This window comes from Nomascus leucogenys, chromosome 19, assembly GCF_006542625.1.
Source record: "Nomascus leucogenys isolate Asia chromosome 19, Asia_NLE_v1, whole genome shotgun sequence".
NCBI lineage: Eukaryota > Metazoa > Chordata > Mammalia > Primates > Hylobatidae > Nomascus > Nomascus leucogenys.
The window spans coordinates 36,095,173-36,123,119 of record NC_044399.1 but is presented as its reverse complement, the minus strand read 5'-3'; the positions used below and the strand labels follow the sequence as shown (position 1 = coordinate 36,123,119).

At 39.6% G+C, this 27,947-nt stretch overlaps 1 protein-coding gene across 1 annotated transcript in view; it reads left to right on the top strand.

Moving 5' to 3' along the window:
• The window catches only part of CPD (carboxypeptidase D), an 87,267-nt gene that overhangs the window by 5,800 nt on the left and 53,520 nt on the right, over nt 1-27,947 (top strand). Inside the window, exon 2 of the mRNA XM_030799699.1 lies at nt 283-530. Coding sequence (XP_030655559.1) covers nt 283-530 — 248 coding nt within the window. The remainder of the gene's footprint in view (nt 1-282; nt 531-27,947) is intronic.

Sequence of the window (27,947 nt, the reverse complement as noted above, 5' to 3'; positions counted from 1 at the left end):
GTTATCCAGCTATTTTTTCAATGAAGGAAAACTCTTTAAAGTTAGTTTAGGTTAACCTGAATTGTTAAAGCTGTTTGAAATCTTAAATTGATAATACTTTCTTTCCATTTTCTTTTTTTGTTGTTGTTAGTCTCCTTATAACAGATAACAGCGATAGAGTTGTTTTCTAGGTCTCCAAGAAAGATATTGGAGTTTATTTCTAAAAGATTTTGTAGAATTTTTTTAATGCATGGTGTTTTGTGTCCTTTTTTAGTGATACGTGATTTGGTTGTATTTTCAAAGGTTTGTGCTTTCTGGAAATCTGCATGGTGGCTCAGTGGTAGCAAGCTATCCTTTTGATGATTCTCCAGAACATAAGGCCACTGGAATCTATAGCAAAACCTCAGATGATGAAGTATTTAAATACTTGGCAAAAGCTTATGCTTCAAACCACCCCATAATGAAAACTGGTGAGCCTCATTGTCCAGGAGATGAAGACGAGACTTTCAAAGATGGAATCACAAACGGCGCACATTGGTATGATGTGGAAGGTATGCAAAGCATTGAGTTTGCTACATTTTCCCCCTTGTTCGTTGAATTTTCTTATGTGTATTCTGAGCAAAAAAGAAGAAACTTTGTAGAAATCTAACTTTAAAAGATAATATTTCTTTTTATTTTGAAAATTTCAAACCTGCAGCAAAATTGAAGGACTACATGAAGAGCTATCTGTCCTTCATTTAAATTCACCACTGTTATCTTATCCCAGATGCCTTCCCTCTCCCTCTGTCACTTTTTCACTCTCTCTACATGCACGTGTATGTGCATGCACACACACACACACACACACACAATCACACAATCTTTTGCCAAACCATCCAAAAGTAGGTTGCAGATTTCACAACACTTTACCTATAAGTTCCTCAGCATGTATTTCCCAAGTACAGGGACATTTTCCTGTTTAACTGTATTCTGTTACCGTAACTGAGAAATCAACGATAATTTAATATTATCATACCACATGCCGTCCGTAATTCAGATTTCCCCCATTATGTCCAAAGTAGCCTTGGTAGCCCTTTTTTCTCCAGATCTAGGATCCAATCAAAGTTCAAGCATTGCATTTGGCTCTTGTAAAGAGACCATGCTAATAGTCCTATGGAAAAATTCCATAATCTAGATTGTCACTTTCTTCATGGTAAGATTAGGTCAGATTTCCCAGCAAGACTATTATATAGATCATGTTGCACATCATATCAGGAGACCCATAATGTCAAGCTGCAGGTGGCCAAGTTGGACAGCTTGGTTAACATGATGACCACCAGCAACCAGGTCTCTCCATTTAATTTTAAAATACATATATTTTTTAAGAGATAGGGTCTCACTCTGTTACCCAGGCTGCAGTGCAGTACTGCAATCATAGCTCACTGTAATCACAAGCTCCTGGGCTCAAGCAATACTCCTGCCTCAATCTCCTGAGTGGCTGGAACTATAGATGTGTGCCACCATGCTAGCTAATTTTTAAATTTTTTGTAGAGATGGGGTATCGCTGTGTTGGCAAGGCTGATCTCAAACTCCTGACCTCAAGTGATCCTCCTACCTCAACCTTCCAAAGTGCTGGGATTATAGATGTGAGCCACTTCACCCAGCCCAGATCTCTCCATTTTACATAAAGGCACATTTTCCTTTGGTATTTTAGTCTGTGAGGTGATCATGGAATGCTGTTTTTTTATTTTTATTGTGGTAAAACATATATATATATAAAACATGAAATTTGACAGTTTAACTGTTTTAACATTTTTAAGTGTAGAGCTCAGTGGTACTAATTTTCACAATGTTGTGCAACCATCACCACTATTTCAAAAACTTGTTCATCATCCCAAACAGAAACTCTGTAAGCATTAAATAATAGTTCCCACTTCCATCTCTATCCCTTACCCCCAGCCATTGGTAACCTCTAATCTACTTTCTATCTCTGTGAATTTGCCCATTTTAGATATTTCATATAACTGGAGTTATACAATATTCTTCCTTTTGCATCTGGCTAATTTTTCTTAACATAATATTCTTAAGGGTGATCTGTAGCAGGTATCAGAACTTTATTTTTTATGGCTGAATAATATTCCTTGAATGTATATGTTAGTAATACATTTTGTTTATCCATCTATTGATGAGCACTGGGTTGTTTCCACCTTGGCTACTGGGAATAATGCGTAATGAACGTTGGTGTTCAGGTATCTGTATGAGTCCTTATTTTCAATTCGTCTGGATATATACCCAGGAGTAGAATTGCTGGGTCAAATAGTAATTCTATGTTTAGCTTTGACAGACTATTTTCCATAGTAGATATACCATTTACATTCCCACCAGCAATATATAAGGGTTCCAATTTCTTATGAAATGTTATTTTTTAAAGAATTGTTTTTTTTGTTTGTTTTTTTTTTCAGATGGAATTTCACTCTTGTTGCTCAGGCTGGAGTACAGTGGCATGATCTTGGCTCACTGTAACCTCCGCCTCCTGGCTTCAAGTGATTCTCCAGCCTCAGCCTCCCAAGTAGCTGGGATTACAGGTGCCTGCCACCATGCCCAGCTGATTTTTTGTATTTTTAGTAGAGATAGGGTTTCATCATGTTGGCCAGGCTGGTCTCGAACTGCTGACCTCAAGTGATCCACCCACCTCAGCCTCCCAAAGTGCTGGAATTATATATGAGCCACCGTGCCTGGCAAGAATTGTTAATACAAGCTTGAACTGTTTACTTTTTCTCTTTAAATGCTATGAAAACAGCTATTACTCTTTTTAAACTTTAGGTATGCTTTGAATAATAACGTTTTTGTTTTTATGCACAGATGTAGATGTAGAGGGAACTTAGAAGGAATAAGTCAACCAATGGAAATGTCATCAGTGTAAATTTTTTCTTTTCTAGGAGTCTGCCCGTGATGAAATGCCTTAGGTCTTCCTTACCTGTTTATTGGCAGTCACATTATAAAGTGTCTTATGACATGTCTCTTAATGTGTATTTAAACCTTTGAATTACTCTTTTACTTTTTATATCAAGCCGTATGTACCCAAAATGGGTCATAAGTTTGAGAACTTAATACGTTTGTTATGGGATCTTTGGGGTGTTGCTTTTCTGGCTGGAAACCTCTGTGCCTGGTGGTGCCTTTGCCCAAGTTCTTGTCCTGTATCCAGGAAGAATGAGGTATGCAGACAAGTGGAGGGTGAGCAAGACAAAGAGGAGCTTTATTGAGCTCAGAGGAGACTGGCAGTGGGCATCTCCTCTCTAGGCAGGTCACCCAGTCAAGTGTTCAGCCCTCAGCACAAAGGAGGCCCTGGAGTGGGTGGCTCCTCTCTACAGGCAGGTCATCCTGATGAGTGTTCAGCTTTCAGCAGAGAGGAGCTACCCTCTGGTTGTCCCATCATCTCTCCATCCTCTGCCTTGCTCTGGCTGAGCCTAGGGCTTTTATGGACCTCAGAGGGGAGGAAGTGTATACCGATTGGTTCATGGGCCCCACGGGCAGCCTGGAAAAGGCACCACAAGTCCCCACTCCAGTCTATGGGACTGGCAGCCTGGCCCCCAGCCTTCAGGCCCTCCCTGGCCTGAAGGTGGGGCCTCACCAGGCACCCCCTCCCTTATACCCAGGAGCTGGTCTGCCTCTCGCTGCTTTCAATGGCACCCCGGCTGCTCGTGCTAAGGGGCACCTGCAAGCCAGTGCTGAGTTGCCCTCAGTCCCCAACCTTGGTTCCCTCTTCCACACTTGTCAGTGCCCAGTCCGGTGGGGGCCCAGGCAACAGGGCCCAAGCACGTGCATATCCCTCCGGGCTGTGACAGCGCGCCACCTCAGCTCCAACCCCAATCCCGGATAGGAGCAGACGCAAGAATGGGGAGAGGCCAGGCAGCAGGAGCAGGCATCTCCAAGCCTGCAAGGGTAAGGGGGGCCTAGGAGGTCAGGGGACGCAGCTGCTGCTAGCTGCCAGCTCCGAGCTCCTGCCGACTCAGTGGAGCATGCAGCCCCAGCCATGCCCCCTGGGAGCCTGTGGGGGGTGGCTCCTAATCCTCGCTGGGCCAGTGTCTGGGCCAGGGGTGACATTGCCACAAGCTTCCCTGTTGCCCTGGGGCTAAGAAGTGGCCCGGAGCTGATTGTGGGCCTGGGGCCTGGCTGTCAGGAGTGTCAGGCTGGGAGGTCACCCCACGTGGGGCGGACACCGGGAACTTGGCCCCAGGTGGCCCGCGCAGAGCCTCCTCCCGAGCCCAGGAACCCGGGATCCTCAGTGGGGTGGGCGCAGTGGCTGCACTTCTGGCCAGGTCCCCAAAGCTGGAGCTGCTCCTGCCTTCCGCCCCGCCCCCGAAGCACGGCCCCAGCTCCGCATAGGGGTTCCTCTCTGCTTGACTACATTACTCCCCCGCTGTGCTGCTCTGGGCCTGACCCCTTTACAGCAGCCCCCAGGTCAGCGGGCTGTGAGGGGTGGCAGCGGGCTGTAGGGGGTGGCTGCAGAAGGGGTGGCTGTACGCCTCCTTCCCGCACCCTCCGGCCTGCTGCTGCTATCACTTTCTAGAATTTTCTGATCCTCCTATAGTTTCTACCAGTGTTTCTTTTGTATCAGAAGCATTCAAAAAGAGGTTTGACATACTATTTAGAAGTCAAACCCTCTCCCCATAACAATTAGAGGTGATTTGAAAATCATTAAAAAATTTTTTATAGATAATGGACTTAATATGTAATTTTTACATTTCAGTCCTTAGTAAATATATTTAATAAAACCTAACTTTGAACTGGTGGTTTTGTAATCTAGTCAAGTTGCTTCATTAATTTGAGATGATGTTACTTAAAATAATGGGGTAAATACTTAACTTTGCCTTTTTGGAAAAAGTTGTAAAAGGTTAGAAAGTAATTTCTAACTGACAATTAATTGAGGAAGGTAAATGTATCTCATACTACTTAAAAAATAAATATCCTGCCTCTACAAAACGTAGGTGTACTTTGGTATTAAGGCCAGAGATTATTTGGTGAATCTAGTTATCATCAGATTTTTCTGATTATTCAAACATCTGAAGAAGCTACATTATACTGCTGTCATTTTTATTTTTATGAGCGTCAACTTTTCTCTTGTTTCAGCTGAATGTCAGATATGTCTTATTTCTACAATAACTGGCTTATTTCTCTTCGTACCTCAGCAAATATTGAGCAGTTTCCCCTTGAAGAGGAGACTGTGATGGTTTTAGTTTCAACAGGGTGAATTCATTGTGTTTAGTGAGTAAGATGTTGTGAAACCTTGTGACTAGGCACATATTCAAAAAACCCGGATGTCCTGGAGTAATTTTTTTTTTTTTTTTTTTTTTGAGACAGAGTCTTGCTCTGTTGCCCGGGCTGGAGTGCAGGCATGATCTCAGCTCACTGCAACCTCTGCCTCCTGGGTTCAAATGATTCTCGTGCCTCAGCCTCTTGAGCAGCTGGGATTGCAGGTGTGTGCCACCATGCCGGCTAATTTTTTGTATTTGTAGTAGAGACAGGGTTTTACCATGTTGACCAGGCTGGTCTTGAATTCCTGGCCTCAAGTGATCCGCCCGCCTTGGCCTCCCAAAGTGCTGGGATTATAAACGGGAGCCACATGCTCAGCCGAGTAATTTTACTGATGTTCTATGTGATATATTTAGGAATTCTAGCTTAAAGAAGTATAGACCTTTAGAGCTGAAAGTGAATATATTGATTTAGTTCGACCCTTTTGTTTTAGAGAAAATCAAGGCCTGAGAGAGGAACTAACTTGTGCAGTATAATGTATTCATATAGCAAATATTTACTGAGTTCTTGCCGTGCCACATACACTGTATTAGGTGATGTACCGGTATACAGTGAGAGCAAAACAGAAACAACTCCTGCTCTGAGGAATCAGACAGTATATTAGTAGTGTGGAATGTGGGGTGGTTTGGGCCCTAGTGCCTTTGCCTTCATTGCCAGGGTTGGCCCAGCATATCTAGCTGCCTGTGTGGGTGAGCCTTGCTTCACTCAGCATGTCTCACAAACCTCCTCAGGATGCATTTGGGAAATGGCTATCCTAATAAGGCTGATGAATGGCCACATCCCCTTCCAAAGCCTCGTTATTATGAGACCTACTCGGGACTTGTTCATGGAGCAAGATGCCTTTTCTTTTTTTTGAGATGGAGTTTCGCTCTTGTTGCCCAGGGTGGAGTGCAATGGCGCAGTCTCGGCTCACTGCAACCTCTGCCTCCTGGGTTCAAGCGATTCTAGTGCCTCAGCCTTCCGAGTAGCTGAGGTTACAGGCATGTACCACCACACCCGGCTAATTTTTGTATTTTTAGTAGAAACAGGGTTTTACCATGTTGGTCAAGCTGGTCTTGAATTCCAGACCTCAAGTGATCCACCTGCCTCGCCCTCCCAAAGTGCTGGGATTACAGGCCTGAGCTACCGCGGCTGGCTGCCTTTTTTTTTTTTTTTAAATCACAGTGTGCTGATTTGTATGCCATTTGCCTACTGTTCTTTCTTCACAGTTTTGAAGACATTGTAAAAATCATATGATGTTTTAGTATGTTTATTCCAAAGCAGATTTAATAAAAACTGAACTGTAGTTTTAGGTCAACTTTTAAGCCATGGCGTGTGCTTGTAGTCGCAGATACTTGGGAGGCCAAGGCAGGAGGATCTTGAGTTCAAGCCCAGCCTGGGCAAAATAATGAGACCCTGTCTCCAAGAAAACAAACAGACAAAAAAGAATTGCCTTCTTTCAAATTATACAATTTAAGAAAGGGCAGGCAACTTAAAATTGAAGTTATTTGATCAAAGATCATAGTTTTATGTAACTTTTAGAAGTTTTCTTGGGCAGAACATTGTTGTATTTTATTTTCTTGCAGATAAAAGAACAGTAGAAGGCAGTGCAGTATAGTGGCAAAGAGAGAGCTTTGGAATCGTTGCCTTAGGGTGGAATCACAACTCTGCCTTGACTAGCTGTGTGTGTGTGTGTGATGTGGGTGAAAGACAGAAATAATCTTGGACAAGTTAATGAATTTCTCTAAGCCTCAATTCCCACTTATATAAAATTAAGATAAATACTATCTACTCACAAGATTGGGAGGCTCAAGTGAGAATGTGTGTAAAGCACTGTAGCCTAGCATCTGGTGCCATGGCTACTTATCTCTACTAGAGTTTAAACTTACTCTTGAAGGTAGGGACTTTGTTTTATTCCATTTTCTATTTCTAACACACACAACCATGCCTGGTATATATAAAGTAAATAATAGTCTTTTTGGAATAAATGAATTTTGCCATCCGAAACATAAATACATAGTTATTTGATCTTTGGATAATCTTTTTTTATTTTATTTTATTTTTGGAGACAAAGTCTCACTCTGTCACCCAGGCTGGAGTGAAGTGGTGCAATCTCGGCTCACTGCAGCCTCTGCCTCCCAGATTCCAGCGATTCTCCTGCCTCAGTCTCCCAGTTAGCTGGGATTACAGGCATGCACCACTATGCCTGGCTAATTGTTGTATTTTTAGTAGAGACGGGGTTTCACCATATTGACCAGACTGGTCTCGAACTCCTGACCTCAAGTGATCTGCTCGCCTCGGCCTCCCAAAGTGCTAGGATTACAGGCGTGAGCCACTGCACCCGGCCTAAAATCTTAGATCTTTAGTTAATCTTATAACAATTTATAAAAATATTCTTCCTAGTTTTGCTCCTACTCTGAGTAAATAAGCTTGCCTTACTGGTAGATCCTAGATCAGTATTATTTGAACTTTTTTTCTTACTTGTAACCTATAATATGAAATGCCTTTTAGTTGTGTATGTACATTTCATATGTATGTGTGTAAATAAAAAAATGTCATGGAACAATACTTTTACTATACATTCTGGTATTTTTTTTTTAGTTCTATATCATTCTTTAAAAAATATGTCTGAACCCACCAATATATCTCTCACAACCCACTAATGGATGATGACCTGCAGTTTGAAAAAACACTATTCTTGATCACCCTGTGGTAGAATTCATTTATTTTCAAATTCTAAGTAGGAACAAAACACCTTACGAGTTGTGTGTGATAACTTATTACTTGGGTTTTTCCTCCCAACTTGTTTATATGTTTCAGTTATTTCCAGTGAGGACTGGGCCACAGTATTTATCTCAGATGTTCTACTTTTAGATTGCCTTCCCTAAAATACGAATGAGTGTTGAGTTAGGAAATTGGTCAGAAATGTAGTTGTCAGGCCTATGTATTACTCATGTGAGTTTATGGATTCTATGATTAGTTAGGACAGCTGCCATAAAGCTTTATATTTGTCTTCTTAAGCCACTATAAACTTGAGGCTGAGCCTTTTCAAACTAGTAATTATGATTGTTTTCTCCTCTGGAAGAAGAAGAAACTGTTCTTTGGATTTATCAAACTTTCTTCCCTCTCCTTTTATACAATGGACAGAGTTATGAAATGTGGCCAGAAAGCATATAATGTAACCAATTCAGTTTTTTGTGTGAATATCAACTCCTTTTATCATGCAGACAATTATTCTTTCCCCAAACTGGAGGTCAGACTGAGCAGTAGCAGTGTGCTTTAAATATTGAAGTATGTTTGGCTGGAAGTAGATTGTTGATGGAAAAGGAAGAGCATGGGGAAAATAATTACCCACCTATTTTCAACAATGCTGTTGAAAGTTTAGATTTGGTCTAGAAATGGACCAGAAAGCTTATTTTTGAGGAGTATTTTCTGTGTCATTAAATAGGATATTATGAATTAACCCATATAACACCAGAAAATTGTAATCTAAAACAAAAAGGAATAAGATGAACAGTATATAACTGTAAAAATACAATATCTGATATTAAGAAGCAGACAAATCCATAAATATAGTAGGAAGTTTAAAAGAGGCCTCTTTCAGAACTGATAGGTCATAAAGATCATAACTGTTAGATCACAAAAATGTGAGTAAGGATACAGTGGATTTGAATAACATGAATAAACCAATCTGACCTAATGAACGTCTACAGAATACTGTCCTTATATCTAATTTTCCTGCAGTCTGTTTACTAATTTGAGGTGTGGATGGCTAAGAAACCAGCTGTCACACTTAGGGAAGATGCATCTGGTTCTGTTAGAGCTTGTGTTACTTTGTTTTTAAGATTATATATTAAAAACTAAACAACAAAGATACACAGGTAAAATAGGCCCAGGAGCAGTGGAGCACACTTGTAATCCCAGCACTTTGGGAGGCTGAAGTAGGAGGATTGCTTGAGGCCAGGAATTTAAGACCAGCTTGGGCAACGTGGTGAGACCTCATCTCTAAAAAAATACAAAAATTAGTGGGGCACGGTAGTGCACCCCTGTAGTCCCAGCTACTTGAGAGGCTGAGGCAGCAGGATAGTTTGAGCTCAGGAATGTGAGGCTGCAGTGAGCTATGATTGCGCCACTGCACTCCAGCCGTGTTTTTTTTTTTTTTTTTTTTTTTGACAGGGCAAGACCCGTGTCCAAAAAAAAAAAAAAAAAAAAAAGCTTATAATACAGGGTTCATAGGATCAAGTCTAATACTTCTTAGCATGGGAGTGAAGATCCCACAGTCTGACTCAAGCCTATAAGTTTAGCCTCAGCTCCTACCTCTCCTCTGCCACCGGACTACTTGTCCTTCCCAAATGTGAACCTTCACATGTTAGGCTATTCTCTGTCTGAAATGCTTTTCACCAGTTTAGCTGTAACCTCTTCTGAAACCTCTCCTGTAATAACTGTCACTATCCTGCCTTCTAGAGCTTTTTGTTTGTACAGTACCATCAGTATAATACTTACCCACTTATGTCGTTAATAGTTTTTTTGTTTCTTGTTAGTGTATGAATTCTTTGATGATAAGGACAGTGTAGTGCTATTCGTTTTGGAGTCATCTTTGTGGAAAATGTATTGGCAGGAAAGAGTCCTAGAGGAGGGAAAACTAGAGAGGTGTTTACAGTCATCTGGAATGAGGTCTCTTTGGAGATAAGGTCTGTACCTAGAGGGCATGTAGGGGAATGAAAAGGGAGTATAAGATACATATATAAGAAATTATGCAAGAAGAACTGCAGAATTGACCATCGTTTAAATGGCAGAACAGAATGTCAAAGAGAGGATGTCAAAGATATGACTTTGAGGATTTTGAGCTTGGATTAGAAAAAAATGGGAGTGGGAAAAACTAATTGGATGGTGGGGATTGGGAGACAGTGAGCGAGCATGTGTGTGTGTGTGTGTGTGTGTGTGTGTGTGTGTGTGTGTGTGTTTGTTCAGGTGAAAGAGGAGTGAAAACTGGAAATATTAATAGTACTTGATGTACTAGTCACAAGTACCCAATGGGCAGTTAGGAAATAGGTTCTAGAGCTTGGGAGAGAGGTCAAGATGAGAAAGAGATTTAGGAGTTTTGAGACATTTGGAAAGCATATGGCAGTGTACATGATTTTGAAAATTGAATTGATAGTGTTTTCTGGCATAATTTAATTGCGTGGAGCTGGAAGTTCAACCAGAACATATATATAAATGAACAGATGGGTGCTTTTTTTTTTTTTTTACCTCCAAAGTGAATGCATTTCATACTGGGATGTTTTCCTTAAGGAATGCCAACAATTCAGATATTAATCCTCAGCCTGATCATATTTTAAAGGTACAGTTGATAATCAAATGTGCATTAGTAAAGTGCTTTTGGTCTTACCTGATCTTGCACATTAAAGAGCTGGTTGAGGCTTTTTCTTCCCTTTATTTTCTCTTTCAAAATCTGAGTGCTGCCTAATTTAAAAGGAAAGCAAAAAGGTAAAACAATACTCCAAAACAGAATATTTGCTTGGAGTCACGAGTTGGCTTTAGTAAATTGAAGCATAATCTAGTATAAAGACTGACCTTTAGGAGCAGTGCGGTTGTGTACTTTGTAACATGATAATAGGCCTAAATGAAGAGAACCTAACACTCCTTTAGGATTTGGCCCCCGGTCTTTAGATCTAATGTGTATAAATTGGATGTACTTTTTTCTTTTCCTTTTTTCTTGTTTAACTCAGGTGGTAGAGAATGGGAGAGTACATTAAAAAAAAAAAAGGAAAATACAGTTCAAAGAGCTATGTGGGAGACAGTGTTAACCAAGTTAGACAAAAATGAAAACAGATGCAGGACTGTGTAATTTAGTTTAACTCTGTAGAATCATGTCATTAGCAAATATATATTCAGTGGGAGTGGTGAAGGAAATAGATTTTCACAAGATAGGTTGCTAAGAATACAAAGACCAGGTTCAGTTAGTTAAGATTTTTTTTTTTTTTTTTTTTTTTTTTGAGACGGAGTCTCGCTCTGTCGCCCAGGCTGGAGTGCAGTGGTGCAATCTCGGCTCACTGCAAGCTCCGCCTCCCGGGTTCACGCCATTCTCCTGCCTCAGCCTCTCCGAGTAGCTGGGACAGGCGCCCGCCACCACGCCCGGCTAATTTTTTGTATTTTTAATAGAGACGGGGTTTCACCATGGTCTCGATCTCCTGACCTCGTGATCCGCCCGCCTCGGCCTCCCAAAGTGCTGGGATTACAAGCGTGAGCCACCGCGCCCAGCCTCAGTTAGTTAAGATTTGATCAATGTGAACTTCGATTTAAAAATTAGGAATTTGGGGAATTTTTTTTAAGAGCAACCTCTGATTTTTCCATTCATTTGGCCCAGATTTTCCACCTAAAATTTTTTATGAACATTATGCTCATTAGCTTTTAAAAATATCTCAGAACGTACAAAATTATCACTTAATAACTCACTTATTACCTATAAAAATTGTTCAGGAAATTCAAAGTCGTGAGAGAATTTCTCACTATCCTTCAAAGTAGTTTTAATAAAGTAGTATCATTAAGCTCCAAATTGAAATATAGGGTAGAAACTGTCTGTCTATATTCCTAGACTTTAAAATGCTTTTCCTATTTAAAAAAACACATTGTAGTTTTCTTGTAAAAGATTAATAGGGTTCTTGTGTAATGCAGTTTGACACTTTATAGTTGGCCTGCAGAGGCGAGTAAAAAAACAAAACAAACTTGCTGTTTCTTTTTTTTTTATTTTTTTTGAGACGGAGTCTTGCTCTGTCGCCCAGGCTGGAGTGCAGTGGCGCAATCTCGGCTCACTGCAAGCTCCGCCTCCCGGGTTCACGCCATTCTCCTGCCTCAGCCTCTCCGAGTAGCTGGGACTACAGGCGCCCGCCACCACGCCCGGCTAATTTTTTTTTGTATTTTTAGTAGAGACGGGGTTTCACTGTGGTCTCGATCTCCTGACCTCGTGATCCGCCCGCCTCGGCCTCCCAAAGTGCTGGGATTACAAGCGTGAGCCACCGCGCCTGGCCCAAACTTGCTGTTTCTTAACACTGAAGCATTGAGTATATTTTTTCTATTGGCTTTCTGTTTGAGACAGAAGAGTGAATCTTTAGTATCTTTGAATGAAGGATTGAATTTATTAATCTCCCCTGCCCTTAAAAGCTAGATCTTTCTGTGGTGAAAAGAGTGATAAGAGACTTGTTTCCTAATCAAGATGGATTGAGTATCTTAAAACATATGAAGATTAGTTGTGCTACAAATCAATTGAAAGCGTTTAATGGATATGAGTAGATCACTTGATCAGAAGATTTAGCTACCCATAACAATTAGCATTGGTATTGATCACGATTTGCAGTGTTACTAGACAGATTCCTAATGGTTACACTTTGAGTCTTGTTCTTTGATACTGGTAAATGAATGGTAGGTTTCTTTCTTTCCTTTCCTTTCCTTTCCTCTTCCTTTCTTCCTTTCTTTCCTTCTTTCCTTCTTCTCTTTCTCTCTCTCTCTCTCTCTATTTTTAGATCTCAATTTTCATACGTATTATTTCCTAAAATTAATCTGCCTGAGAAAGATACTTGCTGTGGAGGTTCTATCTCATATTCTCTTCTCCCAATTGACCGAAGACAGGCATACTTTTCTACCCATCTGAATCACATTGTGGTGTATTGCCTTGGAGTTTTACAAACTTCCAGGGCACTAAAACAAAAGGGACAATTTGGTGATTACGTTAATAGTTAAATGGTACCATAAAAGCATCACCCCCAATTTTTCTTTGAAAGATATATTTTCAGTAATTATTTCTTATATTTACTATTTTATTATTTAACAAAATTTGTAAAAAAAACTATGCCTTTTTGATAAATTATGTGCTAGTGACTATTGTAATAATTCAATTTAGAGGACACAATGTTTAGAGCATTACAGTCATTGGAAATTAAGAAAAATTTAGATACACATGCATATTATGGATTGAAGAATTGTAGAATGATTGGCGAAAGACTTTCAAGCATGCAGGTATATCACATTCAAATAGCATTCTGTGGAGGAAGTAGAATGGAAAAAAGTTCAAAGAGAAAAAGGGAAGATGTGGCTGGGTATGGTGGCTCAGGCCTGTAATCCCGGCACTTTGAGGGGCCGATGCAGAAGGATTAGTTGAGCTGAGGACTTCAAGACCAGCCTGAGCAACATAGTGAGATATGTCTCTACAAAAAGTAAAAATAAAAAAATTAGCCGGGCATGGTGGTGCACATCTGTAGTCCAGTCTACTCAGGAGGCTGAGGTGGGAGGATCAGTTGAGCCTGGAGGGCAAGGCTGCAGTGAGCTGTGACTGCACCACTGCACTGCAGCCTGGGTGACAGAGCAAGACTCCTGTCTCAAAAAAAAAAAAAAAAAAAAAAAACAAAAAAGAAGATATAAAATTCCTTAAAGAGGCATGTTCAGGCAGCTTTTAAATAGGTATTTCTAGAAATCAAATCTTTGGCATTTTTATTTGGATATATTTAAAATAATAATATGAAAGTTTTATTTAAAAAAAACTGGGCATGGTGCAGTGGTTCACACAGTATAATTCCAGCACTTTAAGAGGCCAAGGTGGGAGGACTGCTTGTGCCCAGGAGTTCGAGACCAGCCTGGGCAAAATAGTGAGACACTGTCTTTACAAAAAAAAAAAAAAAAAGAGAAAAATTTACATTATGCAGGATATTCCTTTGTTTACAACTATTTAAACTTAAGATGAAAACTTGTGAATACCAACTTAAAAATTTGTGAAGTGTTGCATATTTTTTCAGTTATTTTAGTATTAACAAACAAATTGAAGATCATTGGTTTATATAACCCCCGAGAGACTAATAGAATAGTAGAATAGAATAGAATAATAATAGAATAATAGAAACTTGCTTCTTTATGATTGTTAATAAGTAGGATAAACTGCAGATCATTTATACTGTTAAAGTGCTTTGTTGCTTTGAGGTGTGCCTATAACTGAATGTTTTACTTCCAAAATTAAAATTTTCTTTGGCTGAATAAAGATATTCTGAAACCTGACATTTTTCCTTTAATCTTTGTTGAGCCAAATGACGTATCAACTTAAAAAGATAAGCAAATATATTAACTGAATCTGGCAGTAGCTGCAGCTGTTATTCATGTCAGGCCTATCTACAGATCAGTGGCTACTCCCTGTTTGGGTGAAGTCTAGCTTTGGGTAAGTAGGTTTTGTTGAGAAAAAAAAAATTAAGACAGCAAACCTGAACCAGCCACTTAGTTAGGATTACTTATTATACAGTCTTTGACATTTGGTTTCAGAAAAATAAATGTTAAATTTAACATAGATGGCAAATAATGCCTATCTGTGACATCTCACAAAAAATTCTTGAATTATTCATAACTTAATGTCCCCATTTGGTTCCATGTTTTAAAATAATTAAAAAAATAATTTTAAAAATAATTTTAAAAATTTTAAAAAATTTTTTAAATAATTAAAAAAAATTCCTAAACCAAAACTTGAAGTTGATGAATAAAGACGTTTTGATATTCTAATGCTAGGATAGTTTATCTTTTTTGTCTTATGAAATAAAAATTAGTTTGCTACTCTTCTGAATTTATGAGTTTAAAGAAGATAAAGGTAGACATCACAACTCATTAATTGCCTTTTGAAAACAGTTCATTATTATAGACTCAGAGGAAACGTGCTTTACTTTTATGAGATTGTATCAAGACAGAGATAAATATTTTATAATATATTTATGTTATTGATTTCAATATAATTCCATCGTGGTCAGAGAACACCCTTTGTATGATTTAAGTTCTTTTAAATGTGTTAAGTTTGACCTAGGATATGGTCAGACTTGGTGCATGTTCCATGTGTACTTGAAAAGCATGTGTATTCTGCCATTGTTGGGTGGGGTATAGTATAAATATCATTTATAGATCTAGTTAGTTGATAGTATTATTACATTTTTCTCTATCCTTTGCTGATTGTCTTTTCTGCTGATCACTGAGAGAATGTTGAAATGTGCAACCAAAATTGTGGATTTACCCATTTTTCCTTTTAGTTCTATACATTTTTGTTTTATATATTTCAAAATTCTGATTGTTGCATGCACATCTAGAATTATGTCATTTTGGTGAATCTACCCTTTTATCGTTATGTAATGTCCCTCTTTATCTCTGGCATTTTTCCTTGCTCTGAAGTCTGTTTTACCTGATAGTCATATAGCTACTCCATCTTTTTTTTGATTTGTGTGTGTTTATGGTGTATTTTTTTCCATTCTTTTAACTTACCCATACCATTATATTTAAAGTGAGTTTCTGACCTGGTGCGGTGGCTCATGCCTGTAATCCCAGCACTTTTGGAGGCTGAGGCAGGTGGATCACTTGAGGTCAGGAGTTCGAGACCAGCCTGGCCAAAATGGTGAAACTCCATCTCTAATAAAAATACAAAAATTAGCTGGGCTTGGTGGCAGGCACCTGTAATCCCAGCTACTCGAGAGGCTGAGGCAGGAGAACGCTTAGGAACCCGGGAGGCAGAGGTTACAGTGAGCCGAGATCATATCACTGCACTCCAACCTGGGTAATAGAGCGAGACTCTGTCTCAAAAAATAAATAAATAAAAAATAAGTAAATAAATTGTATTTCTTGTAGTTGCATAGAGTTGGGTCTTGTTTTTTAATTGAGTTTTACAAGTCCTGTCTTTTAGTTGGTGTGTTTGCACCATTTACACTGAATATAATTATTGATATGTTTGGATTTAGGTCTACTTTCTAATTATTTTTCAGTTTGCCTCTCATTTTAATCTCACTGCTTCTCTTTTCCTGCCTTCTATTGGATTGTGTTTTTAACTATATCTGTTTAGTTGCTCTAGTAAATACAATTTACTACTTAACTTTTCACAGTTCTACCTAAAATTAATATTTTACTTCAAGAGGAATGTACAGGCCGGGCGCGGTGGCTCACGCCTGTAATCCCAGCACTTGGGAGGCCGAGGTGGGCGGATCATGAGGTCAGGAGATCGAGACCATCCTGGCTAACACGGTGAAACCCCCTCTCTATTAAAAATACAAAAAATTAGCCGGGCGAGGTGGTGGGCGCCTGTAGTCCCAGCTTCGCGGGAGGCTGAAGCAGGAGAATGGCGTGAACCCCGGGAGGTGGAGCCTGCAGTGAGCCGAGATTGCGCCACTGCACTCCAGCCTGGGTGAAAGAGCGAGACTCTGCCTCAAAAAAAAAAAAAAAAAGAGGAATGTACAAACCTACCCACCATACCCTTTATCCTCCCCTTTTATGTTGTACTTATATATATATATATATGCTGCACTGAAAACCATACTAGACAATGTTATAATTTTTACTTTCAACTGTCATACACAGTCTAAGGGACTTAAGGGGAGAAAAATAGCTGATTGTATTTACCATTTCTGTTGCCTTTCATTCATTCCTGAAGTTCTAAGTTTCTCTGTGGTATAATTTCTCTTCTGCCTGAAGAGCCTTCTTTAGCGTTTCTTTTAAATCAAGTATGCTTATAATGGATTCTCTTAGTTTTCCATCTCTGAGAATGTGTATTTTTTTTTTTTTTGAGATGGAGTCTCACTCTGTCTCCCAGGCTGGAGTGCGTGGCGCGATCTCGGCTCACCACAAGCTTTGCCTCCTGGGTTCACTCCATTCTCCTGCCTCAGCCTCCCGAGTAGCTGGGACTACAGGCGTCCGCCACCACACCCGGCTAATTTTTTTTTTTTGTATTTTTAGTGGAGATGGGGGTTTCACCGTGTTAGCCAGGATAGTCTCGATCTCCTGACCTCGTGATCTGCCCGTCTCGGCCTCCCAAAGTGCTGGGATTACAGGCGTGAGCCACTGCGCCTGGCCTTGTCATCATTCTTGAAGGACATTTTTATTGGATATATAAAGCTCTGGGTTGTGGATTGTAGTTTGTTGTTTTTGCTGTTTGTTTTTTAGAGTGCTTTAATAATTTTGTGCCATTGCCTTCTGGCCTCAATGGCTTCTGCTGAGAAATTCAGTCATTTAAATTTTTCTTCCCCTTAATATGCACATCATTTTTCTATGGCCACTTTCAAGACTATTTTATTGCTGCTGCTGCTGCTGCTTCTGCTTCTGCTTCTTCTGCTTCTGCTTCTGCTGCTGCTTCTTCTCCTTCTCCTCTTTCTTCCTCTTCCTCCTCTTTCTCCTCTTCCTCTTCCTCCTCTTCTTCCTCTTCCTCCTCTTCTTCCTCTTCCTCCTCTTCCTCCTCTTCCTCCTCTTCCTCTTCTTCCTCCTCTTCTTCCTCCTCTTCCTCTTCTTCCTCCTCTTCCTCTTCTTCCTCCTCTTCTTCATCTTTCTCCTCTTGTTCTTCCTCTTTTTCTTCCTCTTCTTCTTCCTCCTCCTCTTCTTCCTCTTCCACCTCCTCTTCTTCCTCCTCCTCTTCTTCCTCTTCCTCTTCTTCTTCCTCGTCTTCTTCTTCTTCCTCCTCTTGTTATTATTCTTATGAGACAGAGTTTGGCTGTGTTTCCCAGGCTGGAGTGCAGTGGTGCAGTCCTGGCTCACTGCAGCCTCTGCCTCCGAGGCTCAAGCTATTTTCTTGCCTCAGCCTCCTAAGCAGCTGGGACTACAGGCACGCGTCACCACACCTGGCTTATTTTTTTGTATTTTTTGTAGAGACAGGTTTTCAACATGTTGCCCCAGCTGGTCTCAAACTCCTGGGCTCAAGTGATCCGCCTGCCTCGGTCTCCCAAAGTGTTGAGATTACAGGCATGAGCCATTGTGCCCAGCTGACTTTTTTTCTGTCTTTGGTTTTCAGCAGTTTGATTATAAAATACCCATGCGTGGATTTTTTTGCACTTATCGTGTTTGAGATTTGCTGAGCTTCTTGAAATGTAAGTTTTTGTCTTTTGCCAAATTTGTGGTGTTTCTAGCCATTATTTCACTTTTTTTTTTTTTTAATAGCATGGCGCCATGTTTTTTTCTCTCCTGAGATTCCAGTGATGACAGTGGTAGGCCTTTTGGTATTGTTGTTAAAATTTTGTTTTTCTTCTTTTTTTTCAGATCTTTTTTTCTTCTTTCTCTGTTATTCATAAGGCAATTTCTAATTACCCATCTTCAAGATAACTCACTTTTTCCTATCATTTCCATTCTTCCATTCAACCCATTCAGTTTATTTTTTTAATTTAGTTATTATATTTTTCTGAAATTCTGAAATTTCTACTTTTTTCTATTTTGTGTGTTTGGTATCTTTCCTTTACTTTAAGACTGTTTAATCTTACTTCCTTGGAAGGCTGGGTGTGGTGGTTCACACCTGTAATCCCGGCAATTCGGGAGGCCAAGGTGGGTGGATTACTTGAGGTCCGGAGTTTGAGGCCAGCCTGGCCAACATGGTGAAACCCTGTCTCTACTAAAAATACAAAAATTAGCTGGACATGGTGGCGCACGCCTGTAATCCCAGCTACCCAGACGGCTGAGGGACGAGAATTGCTTGAACTTGAGAGGCAGAGGTTGCAGTGAACCGAGATCGTGCCACTGCACTCAAGCCTGGGTGACAGAGCAAGACTCTGTCTCAAAAAAAAACAAACCAAAACGAAACGAAAACCTTACTTCCTTGGAACATGGTTATAATAACTGCTTTAAGGTTAGTCTGGTAATTCCAGCATCTGTGTCATCTTGGAGTTGGTGTCTTTGACTTTTTTTCTTTATAATTTATTGAGCTTTTACTGGTTCTTTGAATGTCAAATAATTTTGGATTATATCCTGGACATTTTGAATCTTATGCTATGAGATCTGGGTCTTGTTTAAATCCTATTAAAGCATAATACTTGTTGGCTGGGTGTGGTGGCTCACATCTGTAATCCCAGCACTTTGGGAGGCCGAGGTGGGCAGATCACCTGAGGTCAAGAATTCAAGACCAGCCTAACCAACATGGAGAAACCCTGTCCCTACTAAAAATACAAAATTAGCTGGGCATGGTGGCACATGCCTGTAATCACAGCTACTCAGGAGGCTGAGCCATGAGAATCGCTTGAACCTGGGAGGCGGAGGTTGCGGTGAGCAGAGATCGTGCCATTGCACTCCAGCCTGGGCAACAAGAGTGAAACTCCGTCTCAAAAAAAATAAAATAAAAAAAAATAATACTTGTCTGTTTGTGCTATCAGGGAATGACCCAGTTAGGTTCAGCTGCAAGTTTTGACTCGCCTTATGTAAGCTGTAATTCCAATGTCAGTTCAGTTTTCAAAGCCTTTATAGTGCTGTTCAGATCTCTACTGTATGTGTACCACTCAGGGGCCAGTCTGGGTGCTGGGCAGTGACCCGTTTTGTAGTTCAGTTCTCAGTGCTTTTGGTGTGCTGTTTAAGGTCAGACCTGTACATGCGCAGTTTAGAGATGATCCCAGGTGGTCATAGGCAATTTTGTGGGATCCCTTTCTCACATTCCCTCATATCTGCCATCTCACTAAAGTCTCTGACTTCCAGGATCTCCCAGTATAGAAGATAAATAAAGACTTGAAAGATCTCCTTTCATGGGAAAGAAAGGATGTGCAATATCATTTGTTATCAGTGAAATACAAATTAAAACCACAATTAGATACCACTCCACTTCCACTAGAATGCTTAAAATTTAAGAGACTTTCCAGTTGCATGAGCAACTTGTTAGGTGATGATGCAGAATAACTAAAACATGGATACATTGCTGGTGGTAATATGAATATGGTACAACCGCTTTAGAAAACAATTTCTTACAAAGTTAAACTTACTATAAGATCCATCCATGCCACCTCTAGATATTTACCCAAAAGATAGGAAAACATATGCCCACATTAAGATCTATGCACAGCTTTAATCACCAAAAAACAAGAAACAACGGAAATAACCATCACATGGTGAACAGATAAGCAAATTGAACTACTTTTATTCAACAGAATACTTAGTAATATAGTGGACCATTTATATATGAAGAATATAGATGAGTCTCAAAAGCATTATGCTAAGTGAAAGAAGCGTAATACAAAAGGCTATATACTATTATGATTTTATTTATGTGACATTCTAGAGAAGGCAGAAATATAGGGAAAGAAATTAGATTAATGGTAACCCAGGGTCTGGGAACTTTCTGGGATATAGAAATGTTCTGTGTTTTTATTGTGGTGGTAGTTATGTGACTGTATACATTGCACTGTACATGTAAATTGGATGAATTTTATAGCATATAAATTATTATACCTCCATAAACTTGACTTTTAAGAAAGCTTTAAAGCACCGTGTTAACTAGAAAGATTGTCAAAATTGTTTTGAATCATTTACTTAATACTTAAGTGAAAGGAAATTATTTAAGAAGCTCTGTATGCTTCAAAGAAGAATAAAACTTAAAGTATCATGCAAAAATATTTGCCTTGTATATGCCATTTTATAACCTTTTTTGATGCATGGTAAATATCATGACAATAAATGTATGTCTGCAGTAATTTAAATGGCTGCATAGTAGCCCATTTTATATCATAATTTACTAAACTGGTCTTTCATTTTTGAACATTTAGATTGCTTCCAGCTTTATGCTCTTTCAATTTGAATACTATAGTCCTCATCCTTATAGCTATTATCTTGGAAAAAATTTCTAGAAAAGGAATTTCTGGTTGAGGTCATACCTATTTTAAAGATTTTATATTCATATTACTAAATTTTCACCCAGAAATGTTCTATAATCCTTTGTCATCTTTTTTTCTTTCTTTTTAATGAAAGACACTTCGTCTTTCATTTTCTTTAAAATTTCTTATGACAGCTTTTTGGCCAACAGATATTTTACTGGCTTTTCAGTAGTTGAATCTGTTAGGTAGTTAAATCTTTTAGGTAGTTAAATCTATTCATCTATTATTCCTCTCATGGTTTTATACTACTTTGTTGTCATACTTAGAAGGGCTTTCCTCATTCTGAGAGAGTAAAAACATTTATGTTGGCTTCTGGTTTTGTTAATGGCTTCATTTTTATGTTAAATTCCATATGGATTAATGAGTTTACTTGGTATGATACTGTAAACCAAAAAGTATCTATCTCTAAGATGGGTCTCAATCAATTTAGAAGTTTATTTTGCCAAGGTTAAGGACATGCCCGGAAGACATAAATACAGTCACAGAAACAGTCTGTGGTCTTTGCCTTTCTCCAAAGATGATTTTTGAGGGCTTCAGTATTTAAAGGGGAAAAGTGAGCTGGAGGGGAAAGAGGAAACGTATGGTCATCCACATAGTGCAAGAGAAAAGGAGCAGTTGGGGGAATAGTCAATTATATATTCATCTCATGCTCAGTAAATGGGCACTTTTCATAAGTTAAGGTGAACATGAAAGAGCTACCTGTGGAGATATTTACCCCTTTATCTGTAGCTATCTGCTTAGGAACAAAGGGAAAGGCAGCTTCTTGCATGACTCAACTTTCAGCTTAATTTTTTTCTTTTAGCATAGTGAACTGAGTGAATTTGGCATACCTTTCACAATATGATGTAAAACTCCACCAGTATTTTTTGCCACCTAGTTAACCTAGTCAACCAGTTTTATCCATGTAAGAGTTACTAATTTTTTCTCCCATTGGTTTTAAATATCTTGATCATATTCCAAATGCTTTTGTTTCAGTTACTGTGATTTCTATGTTGTTCCGTTGGTCTCTTTATTTTTATACCTGAAATGAGCTGCTTTAGTAAGTATAGTTTTATTATATGTACTTCAGTAATATGGCAATGCAGGTCCCCTCTTAAACCACTCTTATTTTTTAATTTTTTGGGGGATATTCTCAGCCATTTCTCAGAAATTCTCACAAAGTTACTGGTACAGTTTAACTTCTAGATCATTATGTCCAGTTGCAACAAAAAAAATCTATGTTTTCATAATATTTATAAATTAATTTGGGGGAATTTGATATTTTTATAAGCCTCTTATCTAGAGGCATGATAATGCTTTACTAAAACCTCCTACATCCCTCAGTAACATTTTATAATATTGATTTATATTATGCATTTTATTATACTTCATCCTATACATTTGGTGGATTTCGTTGCTGGAAACTTTTTAAAAATTATATTTGCTGATTATTGCTGAAATACAGTAAAAAATATTGATTTTATATTGTTTTTCAGTAATCTTTTTATTTCAGTATCATTTTACATGACTGTTTATTTAACTTAAATATGGTCTTATCAAAGAAAAATTTGGGGACTGTATGTCAGGATTTAACTAATATTTTCTATTTCCATTAGATTCTACACTGTGAAGCTAATATTAAAATCAAGTCTATAAGACCTAAAATAAAAGAGGCTTGTCTCCATGAATCTGACTTTTAGTAATTGTTTGTAGAGATATATATTAAAAAGTCAATATTTATATTGTATGCTCTGTCAGACTAAGGATGCTAAATGTATTTTCTTCTCTTGGAATTAAGTCTTATTTTAAAATGATTTCTGTCCTTCCTCCCTACTCGCTGCCTGGGGGATATATTTGTATGTGTCATTAGATGGAATTCGCAAGTTATAGTCCAGTTAAAGTTACCTTTAAAAACCTGATTAGGTAACACTCTAAAATGTTACTGTAAACTTCATCTTCTTGCTGGGTCTTAGCTAGTATTTCTTAAATTGCTACTAAAATAGGACAATTAAGGGATAGACAAAAGAATGCTAGGACTCAAGCCTGGGGAGTATAGTGTTACTCTACGTCATTGCCTTCTGGCATAATGAAAGTGTGAGTTGGCCATGTTTGCAAATTAACACAGCTATTAAATTTTACATATGCCAAAAAACCCTTAGATTAGTTTACATTTATATGGCCCTGAAATTGTTATTGTTATTTTTTCTTTTTTATTATACTTTAAGTTCTAGGGTACATGTGCACAGTGTGCAGGTTTGTTACATGGGTATACATGTGTCATGTTGGTTTGCTGCACCCATCAGCTTGTCATTTACATTAGGTATTTCTCCTAATGCTATCCCTCCCCCAGTACCCCACCTGCCTACAGGCCCTGGTCTATGATGTTCCCTGCCCTGTGTCCATGTGTTCTCATTGTTCAATTCTCACCTATGAGTGAGAACATGCGGTGTTTGGTTTTCTGTCCTTGTGATAGTTTGCTGAGAATGTGATCGTTTCCAGCTTCATCTATGTCCCTGCAAAGGACATGAACTCATCCTTTTTTATGGCTGCATTGTATTCCATGGTGTATATGTGCCACATTTTCTTAATCCAGTCTATCATTGATGGACACTTGCGTTGGTTCCAAGTCTTTGCTATTGTGAATAGTGCCGCAATAAACATACATGTGCATGTGTCTTTATAGTAGCATGATTTATAATCCTTTGGGTATATACCCAGTAATAGGATCGCTGGGTCAAATGGTATTTCTAGTTCTAGATCCTTGAGGAATTGCCACACTGTCTTCCACAATGGTTGAACTAATTTACACTCCCACCAACAGTGTAAAAGCGTTCCAGTTTCTCTACATCGTCTCTAGTATCTACTGTTTCCTGACTTTTTAATGATCGCCATTCTAACTGGCGTGAGATGGTATCTCATCGTGGTTTTGATTTGCATTTCTCTGATGACCAGTGATGATGAGCCTTTTTTTATGTGTCTGTTGGCTGCATAAATGTCTTCTTTTGAAAAGTGTCTGTTCCTTTCCTTTGCCCACTTTTTGATGGGGTTGTTTGTTTTTTCTTGTAAATTTGTTTAAGTTCTTTGTAGATTCTGGATATTAGCTCTTTGTCAGATGGGTAGATTGCAAAAATTTTCTCTCATTCTGTAGGTTGCCTGTTCATGCTGATGGTAGTTTCTTTTGCTGTGCAGAAGCTCTTTAGTTTAATTAGATCCCATTTGTCTATTTTGGCTTTTGTTGCCGTTGCTTTTGGTGTTTTAGTCATGAAGTCTTTGTCCATGCCTGTGTCCTCAATGGTATTGCCTAGATTTTCTTCTAGGGTTTTTATGGTTTTAGGTCTTATGTTTAAGTCTTTAACATGTTGAGTTAATTTTTGTATAAGGTGTAAGGAAGGGATCCAGTTTCAGCTTTCTACATATGGCTACCCAGTTTTCCCAGCACCATTTATTGAATAGGGAATCCTTTCCCCATTTCTTGTTTATGTCAGGTTTGTCAAAGATCAGATGGTTGTAGATGTGTGATGTTATTTCTAAGGCCTCTGTTCTGTTCTCTATCTGTTTTGGTACCAGTGCTATGCTGTTTTGGTGACTGTAGCCTTGTAGTATAGTTTGAAGTCAGGTAGCATGATGCCTTCAGCTTTGTTCTTTTTGCTTAGGGTTGTCTTGGCTATGCAGGCTCTTTTTTGGTTCCATATTAAGTTTAAAGTAGTTTTTTCCAATTCTGTGAAGAAAGTAATTGGTAGCTTGATGGGGATGGCATTGAATCTATAAATGACCTTGGGCAGTATGGCCATTTTCATGATATTGATTCTTTCTATCCATGAGCATGGAATGTTCTTCCATTTGTTTGTGTCCTCTTTTATTTCATTGAGCAGTGGTTTGTAGTTCTCCTTGAAAAGGTCTTTCACATCCCTTGTAAGTTGTATTCCTAGGTATTTTATTTTCTTTGTAGCAATTGTGAATGGGAGTTCACTCATGATTTGGCTCTCTGTATGTCTGTTATTGGTGTAGGAATGCTTGTGATTTTTGCACATTGATTTTGTATCCTGAGACTTTGCTGAAGTTGCTTATCAGCTTAAGGAGATTTGGGGCTGAGACCACGGGGTTTTCTAAATATACAGTCATGCCATCTGCAAACAGGGACAATTTGAGTTCCTCTTTTCCTAGTTGAATACCCTTTATTTCTTTCTCTTGCCTGATTGCCCTGGCCAGAACTTCCAACATTATGTTGAATAGGAGTGGTGAGAGAGGGCATCCTTGTCTTCTGCCAGTTTTCAAAGGGAATGCTTGCAGTATTAAAAAAACTGGCACAGTATTCTTGTGCCAGTTTTCAAAGGGAATGCTTGCCCATTCAGTATGATATTGGCTGTGGATTTGTCATAAATAGCTCATTATTTTGAGATACGTTCCATCAATACCTAGTTTATTGAGAGTTTTTAGCCTAGCCTTGCTAGGTTGGAGAAGTTCTCCTGGATAGTATCCTGAAGAGTGTTTTCTAACTTGGTTCCATTCTCCCCGTCACTTTCAGGTACACCAATCAAATGTAGATTTGGTCTTTTTACATAGTCCCATATTTCTTGGAGGCTTTTTTTGTCTCTTTTTACTCTTTTTTCTCTAATCTTGTCTTCTCATTTTATTTCATTAATTTGATCTTCAACCACTGGTAGCCTTTCTTCCACTCGATCAAATTGGCTACTGAAGCTTGTGCATGCATCATGAAGTTCTCGTACTGTGGTTGTCAGCTCCATCAGGTCATTTAAGGTCTTCTCTACATTGTTTATTCTAGTTAGCCATTCATCTAACCTTTTTTCAAGGTTTTTAGCTTCCTTGCGAAGGGTTAGAACATGTTTCTTTAGCTCGGAGAAGTTTGTTATTACCGACCTTCGGAAGCCTACTTCTGTCAGCTTGTGAAAGTCATTCTCCATCCGGTTTTGTTCCATTGCTGGCAAGGAGCTGTGATCCTTTACAGGAGAAGAGGCGCTCTGGTTTTTGGAATTTTCAGCCTTTCAGCCCTGGTTTCGCCCTATCTTTGTGGTTTTATCTATCTTTGGTCTTTGATGTTGGTGACCTACAGATGGGGTTTTGGTGTGGATGTCCTTTTTGCTGATGTTGATGCTATTCCTTCCTGTTTGTTAGTTTTCCTTCTAACAGGCCCCTCAGCTGCAGGTCTGTTGGAGTTTGGAGTTTGCTGGAGGTCCACTCCAGACCCTGTTTGCCTAGGTCTCACCAGTGGAGGCTGCAGAACAGCAAATATTGCTGCCTGATCCTTCCTCTGGAAGCGTCATCCCAGAGGGGCACGTGCCTGTATGAGGTGTCTGTCGGCCCCTACTGGGAGGTGTCTCCCAGTCAGTCTACATGGGGATCAGGGACTCACTTTAAGAGGCAGCCTGTTCATTCTCAGAGCTTGAATGCCATGCTGGGAGAACCACTGCTCTCTTCAGAGCTGTCAGTCAGGGATGTTTAAGTCTGCAGAAGTTGCCTGCTGCCTTTTTTTCAGCTATGCCCTGCCCACAGAGGTGGAATCTATAGAGGCAGTAGTCCTTGCTGAGCTGCGGTGGGCTCTGCCCAGTTCGAGCTTCCCAGCTGCTTTGTTTACCTACTCAAGCCTCAGCAATAGCAGACGCCCCTCCCCCCATGAGGCTGCAGCCTCGCAGGTTGATCTCAGACTGCTGCAGTAGCAGTGAGTAAGGCTCCGTGGGTGTGAGACCCACTGAGCCAGGCACAGGAGGGAATCTCCTGGTCTGCTGGTTGCTAAGACCATGGGAAAAGCACAGTGTTTGGGCGAAAGAGTACTGTTTTTCCAGGTACAGTCTGTCACGGCTTCCCTTGGCTAGGAAAGGGAAATCTCCCGACCCTTTGCACTTCCCGGTTGAGGCGACGCCCCGCCCTGCTTCGACTTGCCCTCCGTGGGCTGCACCCACTGTCCAGCCAGTTCCAATGAGATGAACCAGGTACCTCAGTTGGAAATGCAGAAATCTACCCCTATTCTGTGTCAATCTTGTCGATCTTGCTGGGAGCTGCAGACTGGAGCTGTTCCTATTCGGCCATCTTGGAAGCGACTGAAATTGTTATTTTTATGTGTTCTCTGTTTTGCTTCCTCACCAAGACTCTAAACTCTGGATGGAAGTATATCTCTTGTTTATAATTCCCAGTAATCTTAGTATAATGCCTTACACACAACGACCATTGTATTGTGACCAATGTAGTAGTAAAAATTGGGAAAGATTTTCGGTAAATATTATGACAATGAATGCATGTGTGTTTACGCGTATATGTACAAGTGAAAGTTACCAAAGGTGATTATAGGTCAGCAATGACTAAAGGTGACTAATGTCATAATGACTAAATATGGCTTGGTAGGGATAGGAAAATCAGCATCTTACCCACTTCCTGCCAGACTCAAGGTGAATAAGAGAAAGCTAAAAGATTGCCTTGCCCTAGGAGACAAGGTTAAGACCAAGTTACTAGGCTTATGGTGGTCATAAACCTGCAAATATTCTGAGAAGACAAAGTCTGTTTGACATCCCCATATGGATAGTCAATGGGCATTTCAAACTTAATGCATTAAAAACAAACATCTTAATTTCCCATTGCTCCAACCTCCTTTTATTCATTTAACATATATTTATTGAAGGGCTACTATGTGGCAGGTACTGTTTTAGTCTTGGAATGTCCATCAATGGGCATAACAAAGATCTCTGCTCTTGTGTTGTTTATAATCTGGCAGGGAGAAACAGGCAGTAGATAATAAACATAATAGGTGAATTGTTAAGTGTTGTAGAAAAAGCAACAAGGTAGACAAAGGGTAAGAGGAACTGGGAGTGCTGGTGGGATGGGCTTGGGGATAGTGATGGAGAGATGTAAGTAGCAACTTCAAATGGGGAGGTCAGGATGACCTGACTCCATTGTCAGGTTGAAATTGGAGCAGAGAGCTGGAGTTGAGGGAGTTAGTCAAGTAGTAAGGATATCCGGGGGAAGAGCATTCCAGCAAAGGGAACAAGTAGAGCAAAGTCAGGAGGTACTTAGAGTATCCTGTGAACAGCAAGGAGGCCGTGTGTCTGGTGCAGAGCCAGTGATGGGGAGAGTATAAAAGGAGGTTTAGGAAGGAAA